This window comes from Diachasma alloeum, unplaced genomic scaffold (genome assembly GCF_001412515.2).
Source record: "Diachasma alloeum isolate Michigan unplaced genomic scaffold, Dall2.0 Dall_scaffold_01766, whole genome shotgun sequence".
Classification (NCBI taxonomy): domain Eukaryota; kingdom Metazoa; phylum Arthropoda; class Insecta; order Hymenoptera; family Braconidae; genus Diachasma; species Diachasma alloeum.
In genome coordinates this window covers 156853-182219 of record NW_021681851.1, presented here as the reverse complement: position 1 = coordinate 182219, position 25367 = coordinate 156853, and the positions used below count along the sequence as shown (strand labels likewise).

At 36.6% G+C, this 25367-nt stretch overlaps 2 protein-coding genes across 8 annotated transcripts; both read left to right on the top strand.

Moving 5' to 3' along the window:
- Positions 1–1173: 1173 nt before the first annotated feature.
- Positions 1174–7707, top strand: LOC107046713 (the record flags this gene model as incomplete). Its single annotated transcript, XM_015269390.1, has 4 exons — positions 1174–1492; positions 2799–2951; positions 3757–3901; positions 4996–7707. Coding segments are annotated over 4 exons (1223 nt in total), but the record flags the coding sequence as incomplete, so codon positions are not given.
- A 1231-nt stretch (positions 7708–8938) lies between these two features.
- On the top strand, positions 8939–24237 carry LOC107046722 (zinc finger protein 665). 7 transcript variants are annotated; one of them, XM_015269409.1, is made up of 12 exons: positions 8939–9279; positions 10114–10219; positions 12476–12583; positions 12665–12865; positions 13607–14079; positions 14979–15120; positions 15214–15546; positions 15657–15901; positions 16566–16831; positions 18777–18998; positions 22103–22488; positions 23016–24237. In XM_015269409.1, the coding sequence occupies exons 2-12, from the start codon at positions 10169–10171 to the stop codon at positions 23490–23492; spliced, it is 2904 nt and encodes a 967-aa protein (XP_015124895.1). In that variant the 5' UTR covers positions 8939–9279; positions 10114–10168; the 3' UTR covers positions 23493–24237. The 7 variants fall into 7 exon arrangements, with proteins under 7 accessions (XP_015124895.1, XP_015124898.1, XP_015124897.1 ...); XM_015269412.1 differs by having other exon boundaries at positions 12476–12865; positions 22103–22186; positions 22271–22488; XM_015269411.1 differs by having other exon boundaries at positions 12476–12865; positions 18777–18914.
- The last annotated feature ends 1130 nt before the right edge of the window (positions 24238–25367 follow it).

Genomic DNA, 25367 nt, shown 5'->3' with positions numbered 1-25367 from the left:
AAAAATTTCTCTCCGTGTGCATGAAAAATGTCTTAGCATCAAGAGAAAATTCAAACAATAACCAACCTATTCTTATTCTTCATTCGAGTCAAAATTCGAGTGTTGATTTGTTACCCAATGTATAAGGTACCATTGTAGGGGAGGGTAGGGCAAAACGGGGCAGGGTGGGCAAAATGGGGCGCCTCAAAATTTTCACAAAAATTGAAATAATGATGAATTTCCGAGAAAAGTATCAAATAACTACCAGATGAGTTAATTAAAAACTATCTCTCAATTTTTTTCAGATTTTTTCGACAATCCATTTCAGAGATATGATTTTTTCTTCATTTTTCAATAAGTTCAATTCTATTCATTGGATTTTCATTTAGAACCCATCAAAATTTTCCATTTTCTACTATCTATAAGAATATTTTGAGTATTTTTTCTTGGTAATCCCTAGGTGCTCATAATGACGAATTAAAAAAAAAGTTGAAAAACTTGAATTTTCAAAATTATGTTACATTTTAATTTTTTCGTATTTTTTTCATTAATTCTTGTCATCAAAACAAGTATTCTGAGTTCTCAAACAAGTTAGGTTTCGTCCTGGACCCATTTTATTTTCAATTTTTTCTTGTCGAAATTCCGCGAATTTGGCCAAAACACCCTGAGACGACTTCGATTATGTATCGAAAAAATACGTAACATATAAGTATACATTTTAATTAATTTCATACTATTTATAATCAAAGTCAATCAACGCAATTTTGAGGTATTTCAATTGGGGCATTCCCATTTTGTCCTTCAATTATTTTTGTTGAATTGATGTGATTTCAACTCATGCTGAAGCCATACTTTAACTCAAATATAATAATTTTTACCAAAAAATAGGGGAGGATGGGGCAAAACGGCCCCCCTTCAATCGTCAATATTTTCCGATTCAATAATCCGATTGGGATGAGTTAGAGCTCGTTTTGAAGAATGAAAAATTATCTTCAAAATGAAGTTGAAACTGGGAATTTTCACAATGTCATTCACAAGTTGTTGACAATTGAAGGGGGGCCGTTTTGCCCCACCCTCCCCTACTCATAATTGACCTCTACGTTTTCATGCCCCATTTTGCCCTCCGCTCCCCTACAATGTCGATCAACAAAATGAAATCCTGTTCTCACAATCTGCTCTTGTAATCTGTTCTAGGATGCGTCGAGTCCGAGGGTGGTTGTGTTCGTTGTCGCGGCGCATCGTGCGCCCGTTGTGCAGCGCTCCTGCACGAGGGTAATTGCGTAGACTCATGTCCACCGGGTTACACCGTCGATTGGTCAACGAGGGACGAGTACATGGGGAGGATATGCCACAAGACTGGGTACATCCTCGGTCTTACGGGGAGCCAAGTCGCCATTCTAGTTGGAATTATTTCCGGTGCAACAGTCTGCATATTCATCATCTTGTGCGGTGCAATTGTGGTGCACAGGAGGAAGAAAAGGGCGGTTAAACTCATTCGGCAGTATGAAGACAGGTACTAAATTCAGTACTAGACTGGGCAATAGGAGACCTTTCAACTTGGCTCGGGATTGGCTTCTGGGGAAGTCAGTTCTACCTCCTTTAGATTCAAGAATTTTTCAACTTTCTGACCCGAACACTGTTAGAAATTTCTTGAAATTTCGGTCATAACGTCATCTGAATTTTCGAAGATGTGAGTTTGAGTCGGAGATAGCCAAATCCATAAAATATCATTACCGTTAATTGTAGCCGTCAATTTAGTTAACATCACGCTCAAATTTTTTGATTATTTAAGTATCACCAATTCACATATTCAAATTTTTAACTATTTTAGTGATCAATAATTGTGGTAGGAAGATTGACGATTATTTGTGTAATCGAAAATCCCCTTTTAAGAAATTTGAATTATTCACCTAATGGTAAATTTACAGTTCCATATGAATAAATTTTTAATTCATCATAAATCGAAAAAATTAGATTATTAATATTATACTATTTATAAAGTTTGATCAGCATATTTTAAACCTTCACTAATATAAGGGACAAATCCTTGTAATTTTACAGAAATTTAATATTTATGGTGATCCCTGGTTTGAATTCAATTTCAAACGAAAGCGTCCACTAAATTTCTCATTCGTCTTGAAAATTTGAGACAATTCGGTATTTCATTATTATTATTACATAATAATCCGATATAATTTTTAATCTCCAATTCCTAATTTCTGTCTTTTATTCTATTCATTCTATCAAAAGACAAGGATAGAAATCGAATTTATGGATGTTCTTCCATTATTCGAAAAAATATATCGATTTCAAAACTTTCCGGAGACATTGAAAGATAAATTTTTTAGTTCTTTCCACATGCGTTTTTTTGCATTTCTTGAATTTCTTCCCCCTGAAATATTGATATCCCTCTAATACTTGAAGGAAAAAAGTGATTCGAAGTTCCCGCCCGCATGGAAGAAGAAAAAAATCTAAAAAATTAAAAAATTATTCATAACTCATAAAAAAATGTAACAATAGAGCTCAGTTTAGGCTCATCACAAAGGGAAAGAATTGTTCTTTGTATTAAAAAAAAAAAATTATTAAATTTCATCAACATTTCAACCCATCACTACTATTTAAAAAAAAGTCAAGTGTCCATTTTACCCCAACCTCCCCTAACTTGAAAAGTGCTTCTCTTCATGTTGTTTAAAAATTAAATCCGCCATGTTCGATTACTGACCCATCTCATTTATATATAAGGAACAAGGATTATTCCATTAGTCCATTACAAGTGAGATGTCATATTTTTTATTCATCCCCAATGACCTTTCTTCCAGTGCTGAAAGACGAGAATTCCTCAAGCATCTTGGAACATTACGAGGCGAAGCAACAACATTTCTTGCGATGTTAAACGATACGAGAAGACAAGTAAGAGAATTGTACTACGCTGGTAATAATGGAGATGGTGCAGTCGGCGTGCAGGCCTACAGGTAAACTTCACTCTTATTTTCCAGGATCCCTCTGTTATCCGCTTGAATTCAGAACAGACAGATGTACATTGTGAGAAAAAACGCTAATGTCACAAAAATAACATAAACTTCTTGGGCTAGGGAGATAGCATGTAAATTCGATCTAACCAGTGGGATAAAGTTTTTGGGATAAAGTACACTGAGAAAAAATCAAACAAGTTCTCACCCAAGTCATGTGTGGAATAACAAATCGCGAGTTAAAAATCATTTGAAAAATTGTTTGAAAGAATTCTTTCAACAGAGACGAAATATTTGGGTCAAGAGGCAGATCATTCTTACCAGACGGTGCCTCAGGATGAAAACATTTCTTGTAAAGAAAAATTTATGAAGAAATATTGTATATTTTTATTCTATTTAAGAATTAATTTCTTATCTGTGATTATTGAATAGTCGAAATGATAAACTACTGTCCCTGGTTTCGCTTGAAACAAACATTTTTCGTGTGCAAAATACATATGAAAGAAATGAGATTTATTGCTTGTAGAGAGAATACAATTTTTTTGAAACAACTAAATCTATTTTTGCAATACAAATTTGTCATCTCAGGATAGTCTTTAAATGGTCAGCCCTAGATTTTATTTTTCTCGAGAATTTCAAGTTGCTTTTTTTTTTAATTTCAAGAAAATGTTCCCAAACAAGTTTTCTTTAAACCAAAAGAATGGCAAGTTTAAAATTTCAAAAATAGAAATTTTTTCATTTGATTCAAGAAAAGATACGAGATCCCTTTTCCTCTCAGTGTAACCATGAAGTCTGTTTTCCTTCGCAGACCCGTGCTACGAGACCTCGCCAGAATACTAGTTTTGGTAAATCGAAAAGATGATGAGATAGCACTACCCCCCAACGACTGGCAGAGGCTTCTGGCTTGGGCCGAGCGTCTCCTCAGGAGATACAAGAAACACACGTCCCCCGAGGTAAGAGGAAACACTTGAGATAGTTTTTCGAAATAAAAATAGTGCACATAGACCTATTGAAACGACTCGACCAATTGAAGAATCACTGTGTGATGCAAAACCCCTTTGTTCTTTCCGGAAGAAACCGAAGAATTGACGTGACCACTAGCATATGTAATTGCCCTGAAACAAAGGGGGAAAAAAAATTATCACAAACTGTTTTTTTTCTCATTCCCCGCAAACTGCCAGTCGGTCAGACACTTTGGTGAGTGGTTTTTTTTCCTTCAAACATCGAGCGTGATTACGTTTATTCTATTCAAGAGGCGTTGCTAGATTGTTGCGCCATGGTGAACAACTCATAATGCACTGTTTATGATTTCTTCACGTTCTAGTTCCTCCTTTTTCGCATTTTCTTTGCTGAGGTTTTTGAGAGGAGGGTACACGGAGAGAAAAGTTGGATAAAAATTATCTAGAAAATCGTGACAAATTTTAGTGTAGAGTGAACAGGCCACTGTCACGAAGTTTCATGGTAGTGCAATCATTTTCCTGCATTTTTTCTAAAGTTTTGCGATTTTATTGAAGAATTTTGCAACTTTGCAGCGCATTTTTTTCCACAGCAAAATATCTAATAACAACTATTTTATCGAAAAAATTAGTAGAATTTTATCTTTCTATACTTTTTCTATTGAGACATTTTCTATAGTAATGCCTCGACATGGATTTTCTGAATTTTTTTCACTCTACGTTTCTTCTCTTTTCATTAAAAAAATGAAACAAAAAAAATTCGAAAATTCAATAGAATAGAATAAGTTGTGAATAAGTTGTGTAGAAAAATAAAAATTTCATTGATTTGTCCCATAGAATATTTTCCATCGAACGTTTCTGTTGCAAAAAAATGCACAGATAAGCTGCGAAATTTTTCAACAGTGATCCAAAAACCAATAGAAAATTCAATAGAAATCAATAGAATTCTCTATCGAATTCGTTAGCTTTTTCTATGAATTTTCTCCCTACGTGTTTCATTGTAAAAAAATTGGTGTGAATTCAATAAAAATAAACCACTTTCCTGAGTGCACCCCATCATTTATCTTTCTAATGGTCAAAATATGTTCCAGGTGGCCCAACTAGTGACATTTCTTCAGCAGCCCACACACCAGTTGACCCCCCAGTCACCCCAGCAGATTGCAATCGCTCAAAGCACCCCCCAGACATACGAATTACGTTCAACACCAACGAATCTCACGACATTCCAAGCAAATGCACCACTGACAACATTTCAAGCGAGTGATAAATCAAGCATAAGTCCAGCCTCATCGAGCCTGGGCTACACCAAAGACAGTAGTCCAATAGGCTCAAGCCTCGGGCAGAATAACTCAATGATATACAATGACAAGCTGAGTCCATCTGGCTCGACAGTTGGCCAAACTACACCCCTTGTTTATGGACAGAACCACAATCCATCACCACAACTCCAAGAACTCGCTATTTCAGCATTCAATCACAATTACAATAATTCATTGGGTGAAAATAGTGTGTCATGTGGAGAAAGTGAGTGCAATGGACTTAGCAGTGATCTTAATCCACAGTGGGAATTTCAGACTAGTATCGAAGCGACAAATTACACCATTCTGAATGATTGGGCCCCAGGGAGGGACTACCTCATCGATGATTTTACGATTCTTGGATTCAGGCCGCAGGATGAAATCACTACTGAGTTATAATTTATTTTTAATTATTGATGCATGTTACGAAGGAGATGAGGAGGAGAAAAGACAACGATTGGTCCGAATTTATGTAAAAGTTATGTTTTATTTAAGTTGAAGGATTTCGGAGGTTTAGAGATGGGATTCGGTAGTGGAGTCGTCATTCCTGATTTACTGAGAGTTTACGAAGTTTTTTGGCAATTGGATATTTATGTCGAGAATAAGGGGGACCAGATGGCAATGTCCACAGACATTTTGCGTTGTTGAACGAATTTCTGTAGAAAATTTTTTTCTGACGTTTTTGTTGGAGAGTCGATGATGAAGATAATTGGATATATCGATTAGGAACTGGATTTTTAGTGGAAATTGAGCTTTTTACAGTTGAAATATCTTGAGATTCAATGGATTGAGGAGAGATATATCAGGAGAGATCGTCTGTGGCCGAATTAATTTTCATCGAAGAATTATTTTCTGTCATTTTGTTCCAGAGGCGATAAGAATGGAGATAATTCGATAATTCATTGGCAAATACAAATTTAATTCGGAATTCAATACCTTTACACTTGGAATATATGAATCGATTTCTGAAAAAGTTGTCTCCTGATTTTTTTGCAAAGGTGCTTAATTAGATAAATTCATTGTCTATTCAAATTTTGATTAAAAATTGGTCTATTTATATACGGAATACCTAGAAAACAAGTGGATCCAGCTGTAAATTCATTAATAATTGAGGTCTTTTACGCTTGAAATATTTTAAGGGCGAGGAAAAAATCTCAAAAGAGCGAATTTCGAGACCAATAAATTTCCGACATTATTTTCTTCAGACATTTCACCCCAGAGCCCATATTTGTAAAGAAAATTCGATTATTTCTTCAGCAATTTAAATCTCGATTGAAAATAAATGTTTTTTATGCTCGCAATATCTCAAAAACGAATTTGCGAAAAAATATCGAACGATTTTTTCCTAGTAGAAAAACTAATCCTGGAGATGATGACACGAGTTCATCATTCAATTGAAGTTCGATCAAAAATTGATTTTCTTGCAATTTTTTAAAAGTGATTTGGGAAAAAGTGTCAAGGGAACATGACAACTGTCTTCTGACGTCTCGTCTTAGATTCAAGTATCAACAAGTTAATTAAATAAATTCATCATTAGATGACATTTTTTTTAAGATAAATCCGTGACACTCGAAATATCATAAAATTGAAGTGTCCAAAAGTCATGTGGAAGCTTTTTGTAAGAGCTGGTTTGTAGGTAGACAAAATTTTCTGAAGATAATGAGGTAAATTGGTCATTCAGTTCAATTTCGATTGAAAATAGAAATTTTTCACTTGAAGTATCTTGAGAAAATGCCCTGTCTTCTGACGTTCTCACTTGGACTAGATGGTGAACGAGATAATTAAACAAATGTCTTAGAAAATCCAATTTAAAAAAATAAAGATTTTACGCTTGAAATATTTTCAAGTGGTTGAATTTATGAGGGACAGAAGATCTATCATGTCCTCAACGAAAGCAGTCTCATGAGGCTTTCTCTTAACATAAACCATTCATGATTGAGATGATTAAATATTCAATGAGCCAAAAATTGATCAAATTTCGCTACTTATTCGAAACTCATCTTCTTTCTTTACTCGAATGTCTGATGTCTATAGTAGATGTGTTTTTCACCAACAACGTGGGACTGATCTTTAGTGTACCAAATGTTCAAGAGGTTCTAAGAATTTAGGTGATAATTCGTGTCAATTATTTAAGAAAAAAAACACTGCACTAGTCAATTTGCAATATAACGTGCAGTGGAGAATAATAATGAGACTAAGAGTGTTACGAAAATTTTTTCGAAAGTTTTCAGTGGCTACATATCAAAACTTGAGAAATCCGCCCAATAAGCAATGTCAATTGTCTATTTTCGATAATCTTGAAAAATTATTAGAAAACCTTGAACGATGTCCAGTGATGATCTGGTATTTGTGTATTTTTCGTACACATCATTATTTTTCACGGCTCGTAGAGAGTCTCTATGTACAAACATTTGTAAATATTAGATAATAATCTGGAGATATATTCACATAATATATATATATATATACTCGAATGGAAACAATAAATTTATAATGAAGAATCATAATAAACCGTTCTTTCGTTTTCTTTCAAGGATGATGAGGAGAATTAGTTTCATTATTTATAATTTAAATATATCTTTTGTGTGGGAGTGATGAGAAGGAGGACGAGGGGGAGGAAGACACTTCGGAGGAGCAGGAGCAGGAGATTGAACTGGAGATGGATCAGGAGCAGTATGAGATCGAGGGAGGAGGAGTTCGAGGAGGGCGAGGAGTTTGATGCAGAAGAGCAGATTGTCAAGTTTGAGGCTCAAGAGATTGAAGGGGAGTATGCGCAGGAGTACGAGGAGACCTCCAGGGAGGACACTACTGGGAATATTGAGGGGGCTGAGATGATTACGCATGAGATCTCACCAATGAGTAACTTGAAGAGTATTATTATTATTAGTATTATTAGTATTATTTCTTGTGAGAAATTTTATTTTCTTAAAAAAAGTTATTTTAATTTTTTCCTCTGAAAGCACTCATTATGGAGATAATTCAATGTTTAATAAGATAAGTTAATTTAAATTGTTCATACTTCCATACAGAAATAATCTATGACTAAATCTAATCTATGACTGTGTACAGACTTATGAAAAGTCTAAGGGAACAACTGTACATAAAAAAAATGTCCATAACGATATCTGTCCACCATCATTGCAGTCGGCGAAACAGTATCGTAGAGTAGAAATTGCGTTCGTTTTATTTGCCGTCGATATTAATTATGGATGGCGCCATGTGTCCCACTATAGCGCAAATGATCTAATCGTCGCATAAGCCACTGTGAATTATCAGTTTGATAATTCACCGGTAGCCCGGTGCATTATCAAAATAAAACTGATGCCAAGGTCCCACGTGACCCTGAATACAGCACTCTGATTGGTCGAAATTGGAATTAACGAAATTATCCATCGAATCGGCGCACCACCTCTCAAAAACTCCCGCGACCACCGCAAGAACCTCAGCGCCCCCGGAAGCTGCGTGCGCACTTTCCCCCCTTCCCGTTCCGATGAAATCCAACTCCCGCCTGTATTTTTCCACCCAGCGAAAATTGAAACAACCCCCCGAACCCCAAAAATTCCTCCGGAAAACCGCCTCTAGCCCCAAAAACCCAAAATTCCGTCAATTTCCGGGACCGTCACGCCCAAAAAGCCCCCGAAAATGGCTAAAAAAATTCGGCAGTTGCGGTGAACAGAGCGGAACGGGAACGGGTGGAGAGAGGGGTCGGCCATGACAGTTAGTCCCATATTTTCGATTCAATCCGTTGGTGTGTCCACAATCGTCCCCTCACCGAGTAATCCCAAAATAATCCCTCCAAATATCCCGATTAAATCGCAAAACACAATTAAAATACACCTCCAACAATCGTCAAACAAATTGACGACTGAATTTGCTGAATTGAGTGGTGTCTGGTGGCCATTATTAAAGATTGGTGGCTGAGTGTAGAGGTGGTGAGACGTAAAGAGAAACGTTGGAGAGGAGGATAAGGCAAGGTGAGGTGTGCCCCCCTTGCGTCGAAACAGAAACGGCTCGTTGAGGAGGGCCGACGGGCGACGTACGGGAGATGCAAGAACCCCCGACGGCACCATCCACCACGTGAGTCTTCATCAAAAAAATTGTGAAAAAAAATTCAATTACCCGTTGTCCATTCGAATCCCAGCCATTTTAATTTTTTACACTATCGTGATAAGGCTGGCTGCACTTTATCCGACAGACCCGTAGGCCACAAACCGTCCATCTTGTTGGCCCCTTGTCCTCGTTCCACGAGCCGTGATAATTGACGCGTCATATGTGCAACGAGAAATTTATTCTCAATTCTTTAGCGATAAATTGTATCGCTTTTCGTCGATTACTGAATCACGTTCATCTGGAGTTTTTGCCTGTTCGGTCTTGGTTTTCCCTCGCATTTCCGATGCTTCTTTGGGGATTGAGCGGGGGATTTGGGTGGGCTCTCGCGGGTTTTTAGAAATGTTTAGAGACCTTTGTAACATGGGGGGACTTTACATACAACCGATGACTCACTCTTTCCCGCTCTCACGCTGGAGTTGTTGATTTGGTGGCTAGTTGTTCGGAATTTATCTTTTTTTTTTGTTTCGGGGGTTTTGATGGCGAGGGGTTTCTCAGAGGAGAGGGACGTTTTTACTCGGTGCTTGGGGAATGGAATATTGTTTTTTCGGGCTGGTGGTATATTGTTTTGAGGTTAAAGTGCAGTGGCTGTGCGGTGAGTGCGTGGGGTTCTAGGCAATTTAGAAGTTTTTTTCTGAGAAAATGGTTTTTACGAGTTTTAACGATTTTGGTTTGAAGTCATTGTGGCTTGGGGAAGGAAATTATTTCCGTTGTTGTCGGGTTATTGAGTTATTCGATTTGTTTACGGTAATGGCTATTTGTGGAGAGTTTTGGGGACTCGTTTGATGGAGGAAATAATTGCAGGATGAAAAATGAAGACCGCCCAGAGGATTTCACCTGCAGGTCTCATTGAACAAAGATGAACAGTGACCAGCATGCACTGCCAGCGACGACGCAGGCACAGCAAGAGGTAAATACCAAATTTGATACTGGTAGACTACTCTCTAGCCTCCAAGTGCGTTAACATGAAGGATCAATTGGTGGAATGCCTCGGTGAATCATTAAAGCTTGAATTAATGCTTTGTTAAGTCCTTAACTAAATCATTTCGGTGGAGAAGTGGTCAAACGTACAAGTTCAGTTTGACAGGTCGAATGGTGGGTTATCTCTTTAGGAAGTGATTTTAGCGGAAAATATCAGGAAATATTTTCTCATGAAACTACTCGTTCTCGAGATTTATTCGGTAGGATCTCCGGATTGGCAGAGGAAAATTTGAGAAATTTGAGAACATTTTCAAGGTTGTTTATTGAGGATATCCAAGTACTTTGGCTATTTTTTTTACAGTGAAATGTTTTTTTACTTTTGTAATCGAACATCAGAGCTTTCATAATAGCGCTTTTCTTGAACTGTTTTTTTTCAAAATTATCTGAATGTGTTCCTTCAAAACTACTTTTTTTGTTTATAATTTTTACGTGTTTCTTGAAACCTGGATTAACCTCTAAAACAATTGAACCCTGATAAGCAAGGGGGGGGGTGAGGGGTTAGAGGTTAATCCTGGTTTCATGAAACATGTAAAAATCTAAAACAAAAAAAATAGTTTTGAAGAAACATACTCAAATAAGTTTGAGAAAAAGCGGTTCAAGAAAAGCGCTATGAAGTCTCCAATAACCCTAAGTTTCCGGACATTTTATAATGATTTTTTATTATTTAAACATTGTAGGTTTGAATTTGAATCTCGATATTGAACCGTTACAAAACATTTAAGAACCTCAAAAAAAATGAAAAAGTTTGCTTTTGGAAATTGACGAAATAATTGAAAAATTTTAATTTTAAAAAATCACGCGTATTTTCTATAAATGATTTACGAACAATCAATTTTCCACTATCAAAATCATTTGTTCGGAATCATAACAAATTTATTCATATTCAGAATTTTACCAGAAATCGAGTTCATGCCTAAAAAAATTGTTTCCGAAAGTTTACGAGATAATAAATAATTAAGTGCGGGCTTTTAATATGCAAGACATAGTCCAAACTCCCCGAACTCGATTTTTCGATCTCATGAGACAATGGTTTTTACACAATTTTTAAAAAACTGATCCGTGATGAATTAATAAATTCCGAATACCGCGAATTTTATGGACAATTTTGTACTGCATAGTTTCTGCGATATTTAACTCATAAAAATGCCACGATTTTGCCCAGAATTCAATCGAAATCGAATTACATGTAGATGCATCGAGCGTACTAAAAAAATAAAAACCCATCATTATTCTCGGTAAAATTGTGGAATTTTCAAAGAAAACTCATTTGTTTCAATTTTTTCGCGTTTTATGCGAATTACTAACGGAAAACTTAGACGATCGTGTTCATAACCTAATGAGTTTCTAAGTCACATTAACATTCATCGATTGAAAACAAAATTTTTTGAATCGGTTCATTTATTCAGAAAATATCATTGGACACGCACACCCGCAGAGACATGTCTTCAAAAACGTATCAGGATGATTCTAGAGGTCAAGAAATAGTGGAGAAATCATGGAAATTCCATATTCGATTTTCGGGGTCATTATAATAACTTCCTCCGGGTCGGGAAGTTAACAATTCCTTATTTGATTCAAACAGTTGTTTTCTAAATCAACAACATGAGAATAGAGAAACCCAACAGCTTTTGAGGATGCGATAAATCAAGTCATTTAGAATTCTTTCCGGAAATCCATAGGTACCAACTTTTGGGTATTATTGTCTGGAGATATACCTTAAAGAGCAACGAAATGCCGCTAATGTTTAAAATTCATGGACAAATTTCCTGCCTAAAGTTATCGATTAGCGCCTCCAGGAGGCGCTGACGAAGATCAATCTCCGATGTCGAAAAATATTAATAACGTTGAGCATAAAATTTGTTCAAAAATTTCGAGAAAGCCGTGGCCTTCTGTTACCCCTTAACAAAATAATTTTCTCCCATTGAGTTTCACCACTTCATCACAACAGAATGTAATCTCCAACCAAAATTACGAAAATTAACAATCACGAATTAACGCATTTGTCGCTAGAGCCTAGTCCCCACGCCGCCAATATCCTGTACAAATAAACCATTTTGCACGTAAAATCGCATGCCATCCCCGTCGATGTCGTAAAAACGTGATTTATCTTCTCTCTTCAGTTTTTTCCTGAATTATCCCCCTGTCCCCTTTTTTATTATTATTTTTTTGAATATAAAATTGGTAGGAAGTAAACACGGGTCAAAGTGGTCGTCCTTCTTATCCAGTTGGTCTGACATCTTCATCGAGTGGAAATGTAGGCACTACTGTTCCCCATTCGTCGGCAGATCTACGTGTAGGTACAGCAGTAGCATTAGCATCTTCAGTAGCTAAATATTGGGTCCTGACGAATTTATTTCCTGGACCGATACCCCAGGTATCAGTTTATCATCCACACCACAGTGCAACACACAGAAGTGGTACTGGTGGTAGTGAAGTACAGACAAGCAAAGAAACAACAATAGCCCAGGATATGGCGTTATCCTCAAATTCACATCATCAAACAACGAGTTCAACGCATCATCATCAATCTACGGTTACCACTAGCAGTCATCACAGCTCTTTACAGTCCCCCCAGGTTTGTTTGGGCGTTAGAAATTGCATGATTTATGTCCCATTCTCAGCTTCATGCCTTTTGTACAGTGTATACAGTTTATATTTCGCTTTTCATGGTTTTTATCATTGTTTCATGTTGATGGGGATGGTTCGAATTTCATTTGGAATAGTATTTTGTCTTCATTCCATTGATTAGCGTATGTGAATGAAAGAGATGATTAATTTCATTGTGAGAAGTGGTAAGATTTTGGGAAACAAAATGAATGGATTCATTTTTTTAACATTAAATTGTCTCGAGGTTCAGTGATTTGCAGGCGAATATCACAAGATATTTTTGAAAGGGAATTTTGTCAGCTATAAAAAAGATCCCTTGACATTTTCTCTTCGAAACAGCTGTGGAGATTAATGCATGGTTAACAAAAATGTAAAGTTTGAATTATTAAGATTTATTACTCAACGTGTTGTTAAATACTAAAACACGTCAATAACTAGTGAAATTGATTCACCTGCAAAAAAAACCCTTTTGACATTTTCTCCTACAGGCACTCGTTTTCGAAATAAATGGAAAATTTAATGACATTTTTTAGTCAATTTTTATCCCAGGAATGCTCTCTCGGCGACGAAAATAAATAGAAATAATATTGATGTCTATGTAACAAAAATTATCTTTAATTCATTCAGTGACTGAATAATATTCCCAAGCTAGTGGAGTAAATGGAAAAAACATTGTTTTGAAGAAAAAAAAATGATTTCAAATTGCCAGATACCAGTGTCTCTACCAGGCTTAACTCTGGACGGTTCACATTTATCATCGAGCCATCTCCAAGCTGCTCACGCACAGATGCAACAGATGAATGCCCAACAGCAACAACAGTTACACCAGAGTCAGCAGGGACAGCAACAGTCACATCATCAAATGCAGAATCATCAGAATAGCAGCAGTGGTGGGGGCCAGGGCCAGTCTGGCCGAGAGGAGAATAAAATTAAGGATGAGGGGGGGAGTTGTACGACTGAGAGGTGCAGTGATAATCAGGTGCACTGTCAGGTACAGTGTGATCTACAACTCACTCAGCAACAGGATTTACAACAGAGTATGATGCAGAATCAGGGACAGAATCAACAGTCCCAGCAGATTGGGGTTAATATCAGTGGTAACTCGGGGGGTGAGGCTGGCAGCCAGAGTAATTCGGAGAAGGGGGAGAAGAAGGAGGAGATGAGACAGCTAAATATGACACAGTGAGTTCAATTCAGAAATTAAATGGAAGGAGTAGTTACACTGTTAGAAGAAAATTGAAATTACGTAGACTGTTTCGTAGCAATTTTCTGGGGAGTGACATTGGAGTTGATTTAGAAGGGAAAAATGACGAAGGCTTAATTCAATTAAAAATTAATTAATTAAATTTTATGAATGAATGATTTCAAATATTAAATGGAAGTCGATATTTTTGAGCGGCAGGAAGATGACAACTCTTCGAATTACTTGAATTTTTAATTAAATGAAAATTCAAAAATATATTTATCTGAAATTTGCTGATCTCTATTAATTTTTTTGGAATAATTGAACTTAAATTCATAATTTCCATATACTTTTGCGTCAAATTGGGGTTTTGCAATCAAAATCACTTGGGATTTCCGTGAAACTGTCACTTTTTCTTATTGTCAAATTTTTAAGTCAAATTTTTCTTATTGTGGATTTATCTAGAAAACAGGTGGGATTAGGAGAATATGTTCGTTTTTTGTGGAACATTGAAGTGAACTGAATATTCAATTACCTGTACGAGGTTGTGAATTATAATAAAATAAAAAATAAAAACTCACGACATTTATTGATTTATCTTCAAACCGGTTGATTTTAGGGGAGATTGAGATTTTTGCAGATTTTTTGTAATTCACAAAATCTGCAAAAATGTCTCCAGCACTCTCTCAAAATCACTCATTAACGAGATAATTGAATATATGTGTACATGTGAGAAGTGACGAATCGGCTTTATCACCGAACACTATAAAATACATCAAGTCAACCCAGAAAAAATCCTGCAAAACCTGTCTCTTCTCAAAATTCAATATTTTAAAAGCTCTGAAAAATCGCCCCACCAGGAAGAGACGATTTACCCAATTGTTAATTCCAATTGAAGGTTCCAAGTCCCAGAGTTGAAACCAGGTGGTCACATGATGGACGTGAGAACAGCAGACGGTTCAGTAGTGAAAATAAGTGCTGGAAATGAACAAGATCTTGCTAAAACCCTTGGCGTTGAGATGGTGCAAAACATGTACAAGGTAATCCCAGCATTTTATTTTCATTCTCATCTCCATTCGACTCTCATTAAAAATCAATCTCCACTCACAAAATCGTATTTTTCCATTCTCAAGGTCAACGTTGAGGACATAAATCAGCTGCTGGCTTACCACGAGGTGTTCGGCAAGCTCCAGAGTGAAATAGCAGCAGGTACAACCCTGGTGGGTGGCACAGTACCAACTCAAACTGTTACTACCATTCAGAATGGCACGCCAATTGTTCAACAAGTGCAATTGAATAAATTCGATATTAAAACGAGTGATGGTGAGGCAACACCAGGACCAAGTGCATCGCCAGTATCAGTTGGCAGTCATGCGTGTGAAGTTTGTGGGAAAATATTTCAATTCCGTTATCAGTTGATTGTGCACCGACGGTATCACACGGAGAGAAAGCCCTTCACTTGTCAGGTGAATAAAAAAACATGAAAATTAAATGTTTACGTCTAGTGTTTGTTACATCTGAGTGGATAAAAAATTCATTATTCATTGGATTGGTTATTTATTTGCAACTGTTTCAGGTGTGTGGAAAGGCTTTTACCAACGCAAATGATTTGACCAGACATGGAAAGTGTCACCTGGGGGGTTCAATGTTCACGTGCGCTGTATGTTTCCATGTATTTGCCAATGCCCCCTCATTGGAGCGTCATATGAAACGTCATGCCACTGATAAACCCTATAACTGCACTGTGTGTGGCAAGAGTTTTGCCAGAAAAGAGCATTTGGATAATCACACACGGTGTCACACTGGAGAAACACCATACAGGTAATTTTTGGTCAATATTTACGATTAAGGTATATCCCTGGAAAACATGTTTTTCTAAAGATTGTCCCCGTGTTTTTCACAGGGGTCAGTGGGGCAAAATGAAACAGTCAAAAGACGACTGTTTGACGCAATTCAAGCAAAACAAATTTTTTATAAAATATTTTTTTTATCAACTTTTGCTTATTAACTGTTTTTTATTCTTGTGAGTACATTCAATAGAATGGAAAATTATTGAGAAGTTTAACGCAAATTAATTGCAACTTAATTGACACATTTGATTGTTGAAAATGATTGAATCTATAGTATGGTCTGTACCAAACTCTAAAAAATACTAGGAAACCTTGAGGATGTTTATCCAAAGTCCCAAGCACTTGAACAATTTTTATTTTCTTTTCAACTTTTAGACAGTTATTTTCGATTTTGTATAAATGATTGTACTCATGGAAACCGCCTTACTTTCCCCATTCGTTCGAGATATCCGCCATGTTCGAGTTCTCATTACTGAAAAATTGTCCATCTCTCGTCGATGTCAAGGGATTCACACGAATTTAGTCCCCAAATGGAATCCATTCACCCCGTTTCACCCCTCAATTTCTAAATTATCAAACTCCACTCAAAAGTATGAAGTACACAAGTTAATCTCGACGTTTTTGTACTCCAAAAGGTGTCAATACTGCGCCAAAACTTTCACCCGTAAGGAGCACATGGTGAATCACGTGAGAAAGCACACTGGCGAGACGCCCCATCGATGTGACATATGTAAGAAGAGTTTCACTCGAAAAGAACACTTTATGAATCACGTTATGTGGCATACCGGTGAGACACCCCATCATTGCCAAGTTTGTGGTAAAAAGTACACGAGGAAGGAGCATCTGGCTAATCACATGCGTTCACACACTAATGATACACCATTCAGGTGTGAAATTTGTGGTGAGTACCTGAAAACCAATATTACATTTATCTTGAAAACAGTTTCAACCCTTTTACAATGATTACATAACTATCTTATACCCCCCAAAAAGAGTTTGAAATGCCCTTTTCAATGAATCCCCTTTAATATCATCATCAATTCAATTCTCGATTCAATTACGAATAGGATTCCCCAATTTTTATTTGAATTATTCTGTTTTACCACTCCGCAATGAGAGGAAAACAAACAAGTTCTCAAATAAGTTTTGTTTGGATCAACAAAATCGCTAGTTGAAAGTTACAAAAAAAGGAACTGTTTGATTCGAATTGGAAAATCTCAAATATGAATAATTAATAAATTGCTCATTAAAATTTATTCAATTATGATTTGATGAAGAAATCAATTTGATGATGTCGTTGATATGAATTTAGTTTACAAAATTAATGAATAAATTCATTAGATTCATTAATGCTACATTTACTGCTATTATAGTACAAAATCATTACACATCTCCCAAGCATTATTCAACTCTTTCTACAATCCCCTTTTTTAATTTAATTCAATTCAATTCTTTGTCCAGACTTCCATAATTGGCTTTATTCAGGCTGAATTTAATTACAAATAGAATTATTTTAATTCACATTTGAACAATTCCAATTATCAGTTGAACTATTTCATTTTTGATCTTCAAAATAATCAGATGATGTCGTTTATATTTCGTTCATAAAATTAGCGAATAAATTAATTTTATTTCGTGATCGTCTGAAGTTTCATGAAACCCAGCATAAACCCACCAACTGTTGTGGGAGAGGGGATGACTGTGTGCGTTACACTGGGTTTTGAAATAAAATTTTTCGCGAGAATTGATCGCGCATCGCAGCACCCAAGTTCCCCCCGTTCACCGGTTTCATATTCACGGGTCGCGCGCATTCCACTGTAAAGCGCCCCTCTTTTACCATATAACCTTAGAAATCAGACATTGCTTTTGTCCCCTCCGTCGTTGTGTACTGCCGTTTGCATAATTCGTGGATATAATTACATCTGTCTTTGCATTTGTAGATTCTACTTCCCCGTCTTGTCTAAAAATTCCTAATTACATTCACATTAACAGTTATGTTGAATAATAATATTGATATAGTGAATGGAAATATTAATATTCAATACTTAATAATGAAAACAATAAATCGTATCGAAATGCTTTGACAAATCGGCTGTTTAATTTCATTGAAAATCTGTGTAAACAAGAACTGAATCGTTGAAATAAAATTGAATAACTCAAATCTAAAGTTCGATTGATAATTGTGATGGCATGACTTGCTATTTTGTAAATATAAGTGGTTAGTATTGATATTTCAATGTTTTTTGGATTGAGATGATTCATTTGGGGAATTTTGATCATTCGATAATTTAATTGGAGATTGAGGTTTTTTTACTTTCATTTTTGTCGATGTGTTTTTGTATTTTATGCTCGGGTTTTTCGCCCCTCGACCGCGCCATGCGGGCGTTTGTTTGATTGGTGCATATCGATTTTTAATACAATCGTCTGCGGGCGCGGAGCCCCCCCGTCTCCTCCCCCTTTCTATGTTTTCGCTGTAACTGCCGTAATCACGGGTTTACGGTGATGAATACATGCGCAGCAGCGTTGAATTATGCTCTGTCACGATTCATCTGAAATTAATTGATTATTGATTGGGATTTTTTTATTTTAGTCAATGATTAAATGGGTAGAATTCAATGGAATTCGGAATTTTTTCTATTTTTTTTATCATGTTATCATAATTTTTGGGAATTTCTACATGATGTACCACTCAATTGACAATTTTTGATTACGAAAGATAAAAAAAATCCAGATAACACTCGAAAGATAGGACATCCGGCCCTTAAATGCAAAATTCTCACCCAACAAAAAACCCTAAAAACCAACAGAAAAAAATTCATTATTTCTGTTTCAACGACACAATACAGGTAAGTCGTTCACGAGGAAGGAGCACTTCACGAACCACATAATGTGGCATACTGGTGAGACACCGCATCGTTGTGACTTCTGCTCCAAGACATTTACAAGAAAGGAGCATCTACTGAATCACGTACGCCAGCACACGGGTGAGTCTCCACACCGATGCGGCTTCTGCTCCAAATCGTTCACCAGAAAGGAACACCTTGTTAACCACATCCGCCAACACACAGGTGAGAGCGGTTGGCAGATGTTCACTTCACCGGGCAATCAATTATCTGTTGTTTGTCCAATCTAGAGACCGAATTAATCTATTGGTGGTTTTATCGTACTATTCGTCATTCCAACCATCCCTTGATCGAATTAAAATCTCTACAAATTCATTGTCACTCACTTGTTCATTGAAATCTCCAGGGGCAGACGGTCATCACTCATCTGTCATTATTTTACGAAATTCAGGGGAAGTTCAACCCGAGAAAAAAAGTTTTTCGTTTTTTGAGGAAAACGTTTGAAGGGCGGAGCTAAAACTGGTGGAATATTTGCAAGCGGAAAATACAATTTAGGGGATTCTTTAGACTCGATGATTTAAAAATGCTTGAACACCTCTGGATTCCCCTAAATCGAATTTTCCGCTGGCGAATCTCGCTAGTTTCAGCGTTATTTTTAAAAGTACTATTCATCCCACGATTTTTTTTTTCAGATATCCCATTTTGCATATTGAATTTGCCTTCGACCGCTCAAAATTAGACATTCGATTTTTGCGTAGCCAAAATTTTTGAAATAGTTTGTCGAAAATGATCATCAATTTGTGTTCCTCATGCAGAGGGGGTGACCGCGGTGAAATTTGAGACTTGCAGGGGGTTGTTTCTATCATACAAATGAATTTGGGATTTATTTTCTATAGGGGAGAGTGGGCAAAATGAAACAGTCGAAAACAGTCGAACGACAGTTTGACGCAATTCAAGCAAAAAAAATTTGTTTTATTCACTATTGTTTTAAAACTCATTTTTGTTCATTAACTTTTCTTTTATTATTGGGAGTAATGATTAGAATAATAATTTTCTATTCAGTAGAATGGAAAATTATTGAGATGTTTTTACGGGAGAAGATTTTGTCAATGGATTAATTGAAAAGAAAATGAAACAAAATCCAAAGTCTAGCGGAAGGCCCAGGGGGAGATCCAGATTGGGAAAAAGGAAAATGTTATACTGAATTTCAATCGAATAAAAAAAAAGTGTAATCTGTCTAATCTAATCAATTGTAATCAATTGAATTATAAGACGAATAAGGACTCCCAATAATAAAAAAAGTTAGTAAGAACATTTTTTTTGCTTGAATTGCGTCAAATAGTCGTTTTACGGCTGTTTCACTTTGCCCCACTCTCCTCTACTCAAAAAATGAGAATAAATCAAGTTTCAATTTTTTCCAATAGCGACATGTGGCTGTACAGGCATAAAATCGTCAAAATAGTCCCCTTAAAGGATTTTTGATGGATTGGCTTGAATTTTGGTTTCCACAAACAATATATTGATGACAAAAAATATTTGAGTTGGTTTGCAAATTCCATCATGGGAAAAATAGTACTTTCGAAAATTGTTCCTCGAAAATCGGAAGTTTTTTTTTTCGGGATGACCCTCTTCTTAATCGAATCTGTTTATCAAGGAAAATTCATATTCACGTAATTCTCTTTCATAGAGCATCTGTCCCGTCATTCGTTCGTCCCCCAAAAAAATTTCGGGATCGACTTTTAACATCTTTGAGAGTCCTCGCCACCACACCATCACCACTCATCCTCTCTTCTATTCGAAGAGTCGATGAGACATTCACTCTGCCTAATACACCGCTCTCATAACGCTTAGTCTTAAACAATATAGAACACTACTCGCGAGGGATTTTTTGTCCTTAATTGTCTGATACATTTTCTCGCGAAGCGAATGAACACCTGACCCATTTGTCACGATATTTTTCAGGCACTTGAGGATGTCATGGATTATGGAGAAGGAATTCAATGTTTTCTTGTGTTTAACTGGTTAAAGATAATATATGAAAATAATGAATTAAAATGTTTGAATGGTAAATGATAAATCGATGAGAATCTCTCATGATTCCAGGGGAAAATCGAAAGACTTCTATAATTAGAGTTATTCTCGATACGAATTGTCTCGTCTTTCTCCCCTGGAATTACTCCTTATGGTGATTGGTGAACAAAATGTGAATGATTGACGTAATTTAATGAGGTTGGCCCAACAAGGAAACGAAATTTTTTATTCCATATTTTGGAAGTTCGTCCAGATAATTCCCCATGACATCCTCAAACTCAAATCGATTCAAATGATTTATAAATGCCTAATTACCATGAAGTTCGTTATATTCGTGCTGGTAACAGTGCACTGAGAGAAAAAAACTACTTGATACCCCAAAAATAATTTTTACTGCTGGGATAATAACATATATATATATATATATAATAATTCAGTTAATACGAAAGTCCCTCATCCACAATTCATACAATTGAAGCTTTATGCAATAATTGTTTCATCTTTTGCCAAAAAAAGAAACAATTTGTTGGACTGCGAATTTTTCTTCTCGAAATTCCAGGAATTTGGTCAAAATATCCCAAATATATCAATAGTTAACAAAATTTAATTTGGGTGATACGAATTAGGTATGAATTACTATCAAACATCAGTCAAAGGAACAGACAAAACGTCAACATCACCTTCGCAAAGCTCAACAAACAGTAGTCCAGTGATATTAGGTAGTTTTTTCTCTCAGTGTGGGTCAGTGTGTGCGGCTCGACCACGTCAATTGCGCAAGAGGACTTTCCTCGAAGGGCAACGCACGGATATTTTCAGACGCCAAACGAACCACCACATACGTCCACAAAACCACTGCAAATACTCGTCGTTTTGCAGTGCAGTGAATTACTGTCCTGACTCCAACGAGGAAGTAGAGTCGAATATTTTCAGTGGCAACTAGTCGACACACATATCACGCCATAATTCTCAGCTACCAATGTCGTTAAGAGCAGCCTAAACCGATGGGGTGCCCCAAAATTAGTGTCAACGCCCTGAATCCTCCACTCGTGGTAACGTTTGACGCTCAGGGAGAATGAAAAAAAAAAAAAAAGAAAAATACTGAGAGAACAAATATCCGTGCGTGTCGTTCGGCAAAACTCGCCTTGTGCAGGATAACCACCATGTCTGAATGACGCTGAAACGAATTAAAATCAAATTGAAAGAGTCAGTAGAATCATTGAAAGAAAATTTGAAAGATGATGAAAAATCAAAATTTAGCTTGAAAAGAGATATAAAGAAAACTTGTAAAAATTACACAGGTGAGACGCCTTTCCGTTGCCAGTACTGTCCGAAAGCTTTTACGCGGAAGGACCATCTGGTGAACCACGTCAGGCAGCACACGGGTGAGTCACCGCACAAGTGCCAGTATTGCACTAAATCTTTCACGCGGAAGGAACATTTGACAAATCACGTGCGTCAACACACAGGCGAATCGCCACACCGATGCCACTTCTGCTCCAAGTCATTTACGCGTAAGGAGCACTTGACGAATCATGTACGAATTCACACAGGGGAATCACCGCACAGATGTGAGTTTTGCCAGAGGACTTTCACGAGGAAGGAGCATCTCAATAATCATCTTAGGCAGCACACTGGAGATTCATCGCACTGTTGCAATGTCTGCTCCAAGCCCTTCACGAGAAAGGTAATGGATCATTTGGTTTTCGGGGGGAATCTTAGTTGTGAGGGCTTAATGAGATGAGCCAATTTTACTTCGAAATCTTTTTATTTTATTGTTTTGTAGTTGTGTTGATGAAATTCGGTCAATTCTCGATTTCTTTGGACTCTAAGAGTCTATTCCATTTCCCAAAGATAACAAGTTTATGGAGTCGGGCAATTCTTCGTGTAATCTTCGAAATTTATTGTAATTTGATTATTGGTTGAGCTTCTGGTGGTGAAACTATCAATCGAATAATTTTTGTTTTCAATTTCTTATCGAAAATTTGTATTTTTTAATTTTCTAAATGGATTAAATAATATGTGAAAAAACTTTCATTAATGTTCCTGATGAATATGTTTTTCTTATAATGTCTTCACTCCTTCCAACTTTTAATTCTCAGCAAATACCAGGCTCCAAAAAACTGAAATTGTCTCGTCTTATTTCACTCCTGAACTGCTAAATCCCCGTCCCCCTCTCATCAGAAAAAAATCTTACCAATTTTCTTTTTAAAGGAGCACCTGGTGAATCACATGCGTTGTCACACGGGTGAGCGTCCATTCGTCTGCACAGAGTGCGGCAAGAGCTTCCCACTGAAAGGAAATCTTCTCTTCCACATGCGCTCCCACAATAAGGGGAGCAATGCCGAGCGTCCCTTCCGTTGTGATCTTTGTCCAAAAGATTTTATGTGCAAAGGACACCTAGTGTCCCATCGTCGTTCACACTCCGACGAACGACCACACAGCTGTCCAGACTGTGGCAAGACATTCGTGGAGAAGGGCAACATGCTGAGACACTTGAGAAAACACGCCACTGAGGGACCACCGACGCAAGTTAGCACACCATCGGCTATTCCGCAACCCGGTGTTTTACCTCTGCCCACAGCTGCTGCTGTACTTGTGGGACATCCACTGGCACCACCAGCACCACCAGTTGTACCACAACACACCGTCGTCGTGCCGACACCACCGGGGGTTCTAACGTCCTACTGAACTTAGATATTTGGACCAATTTAGAGAGGAACAGAAACAACTCAGTAGAATATCCACTTTTCATTGAATTGAGATTTTGCAGGGGATTTTTCCATTTTTCGGGGACAATATTGAAGGAGTTTTTTTTATTTCGATTAATGATGAAACAAAGGAGTTGACGCCCATTTGATTTTTGTACAATCAGCTATAGCTTCTTCATTAGTCATCATTGCTTGTAGTAAAAAATACGTATTCAATGTTTTTAATCCAATTTCTGTACTTTATCGTTTATTTTCGATACATTTTTTCATTGAATTATTTCATTCAATGATGATACATGGAGAAGTTTGAAAGCTAGGTTTTTCCACTAATTGGCTATAACTTCTTCATTTCTCATCACTCCTTGTGATAAAGAAAAAATACGTATTGTATTTTTTCCCTCAATTTTTATATTTCATTGTTCATTCTCAGTAGATAAATCTCACGTAACCACTCGATTGTTCATCGAAAGTCAACATTTTCGTAGAAGTCTTGCATGAAATTCTTCAATTGTTAAAAATGAAAGTTGGGTGATAATTGATATTAAATGCCTAAATTTTCATTTGAAAAGTTTGAGAAATGAAAAAGTTTTGCGTTGAATTGACTATGGGCTAGTTGCACCCAGCCCTGTTAGCCAAATAAAAAGTCGGAATAAATTCAGTAGTGAAGCGGTTAAACAATTCAAGTCGACTTAGCTCTTAGCTGAGTTATCGTTGAATATCTCCGAATCTATGGCAGATAGTGAAATTTTCCTAATAACCTTTTTTGTAGCTCTTAATTCGCTCTATTAAAAAGGTTATAACAAAAATTCTCCTATCTGCCGTAGTTTCCGAGATTTTCAGTGAACATTGAGCAATAGTCGAAATCGACTTCAACCCTTTTACTACTTCGCTACTGAATTTATGTCTGGAGTAAATTTACTCTACAGTTGAACAATTTTAGGAACTCATCGTAGAGTGCTTTCATTCAGCCACTCGGGGGTGAATATCGACTAAACACTTCGTAATTAGTGGTATTATTGGCAAATAATGATGATAAATCGATAGATTGGTAGATTATTATGGTTCGACAATGTTTGGACGTATTCTACCTCAAAAATGAAACCGACCCCATCTTCTAGACATTTTAATGCTAATTTAAAATTTCTTCTGAGAAATCTTTTTAGTACATCTATTTTTGAGAAAAAAATGTTGAAATGTTGAAATGTTGAAAAATGGCTAAAATCAACAATTTGAATAATTCGTAAAAAAATTAACTTGGACGTTGTTTTTTCCAAATTAATGAAAATGCGATTTGTTTCGTGGATTCGATTTCATTCCAATTGATTGAGTCACCCCTGTTTTAACGTCAACTTGACTTAACATGAAGTTTGAAGATGCTTTTCCTGTAAGGTAACCAGTTAATTGCTCTTATGAGAAGTCATCTTCAATTGTGGAGAGGTTTAGTTGCTGAAATAAAGTTGAAAAACAAAGAGATTGATGCACAAGGTTAACACACGTGTGTAGATAGATTTGAGATTGGCATGCATGAAAGTGGCGTAAACAAATTGCATTTTCATTAATTCATTGTATTTTTTCTGGGACAAACTACGTCCAAGTTCATGTTTTTATAAGTTGTTTAATTTGCGCTTTAATAAAAACTAGGCGTGGTAGAAAGATTTTCCGAAGGAAATTCAAAATCAACATCAAAATATCTATAAAATGGGGTCAGTCTCATTTTTGCGGTCGACGATGTCCGAATTTTCTGAACCGTGTTATTGCTTCCGAATGGAAGCATTGTAATCGTTCTATTTTTAGGTTTTCTAATTTTGCTTGGAACTCATGGAGAATGGTGTGAAACGTAAAAATACGAAGTTTG

Excerpts from the sequence above, each read along its gene's own strand:
- LOC107046722 (XM_015269408.1), top strand. The coding sequence starts at position 10,169 with ATGAACAGTGACCAGCATGCACTGCCAGCGACGACGCAGGCACAGCAA. Across the intron at positions 10,220-12,475 it reads CGACGCAGGCACAGCAAGAG|GAAGTAAACACGGGTCAAAG; the intron begins GTAAATACCAAA and ends TAAAATTGGTAG. Across the intron at positions 15,547-15,656 it reads GAAAGCCCTTCACTTGTCAG|GTGTGTGGAAAGGCTTTTAC; the intron begins GTGAATAAAAAA and ends CAACTGTTTCAG.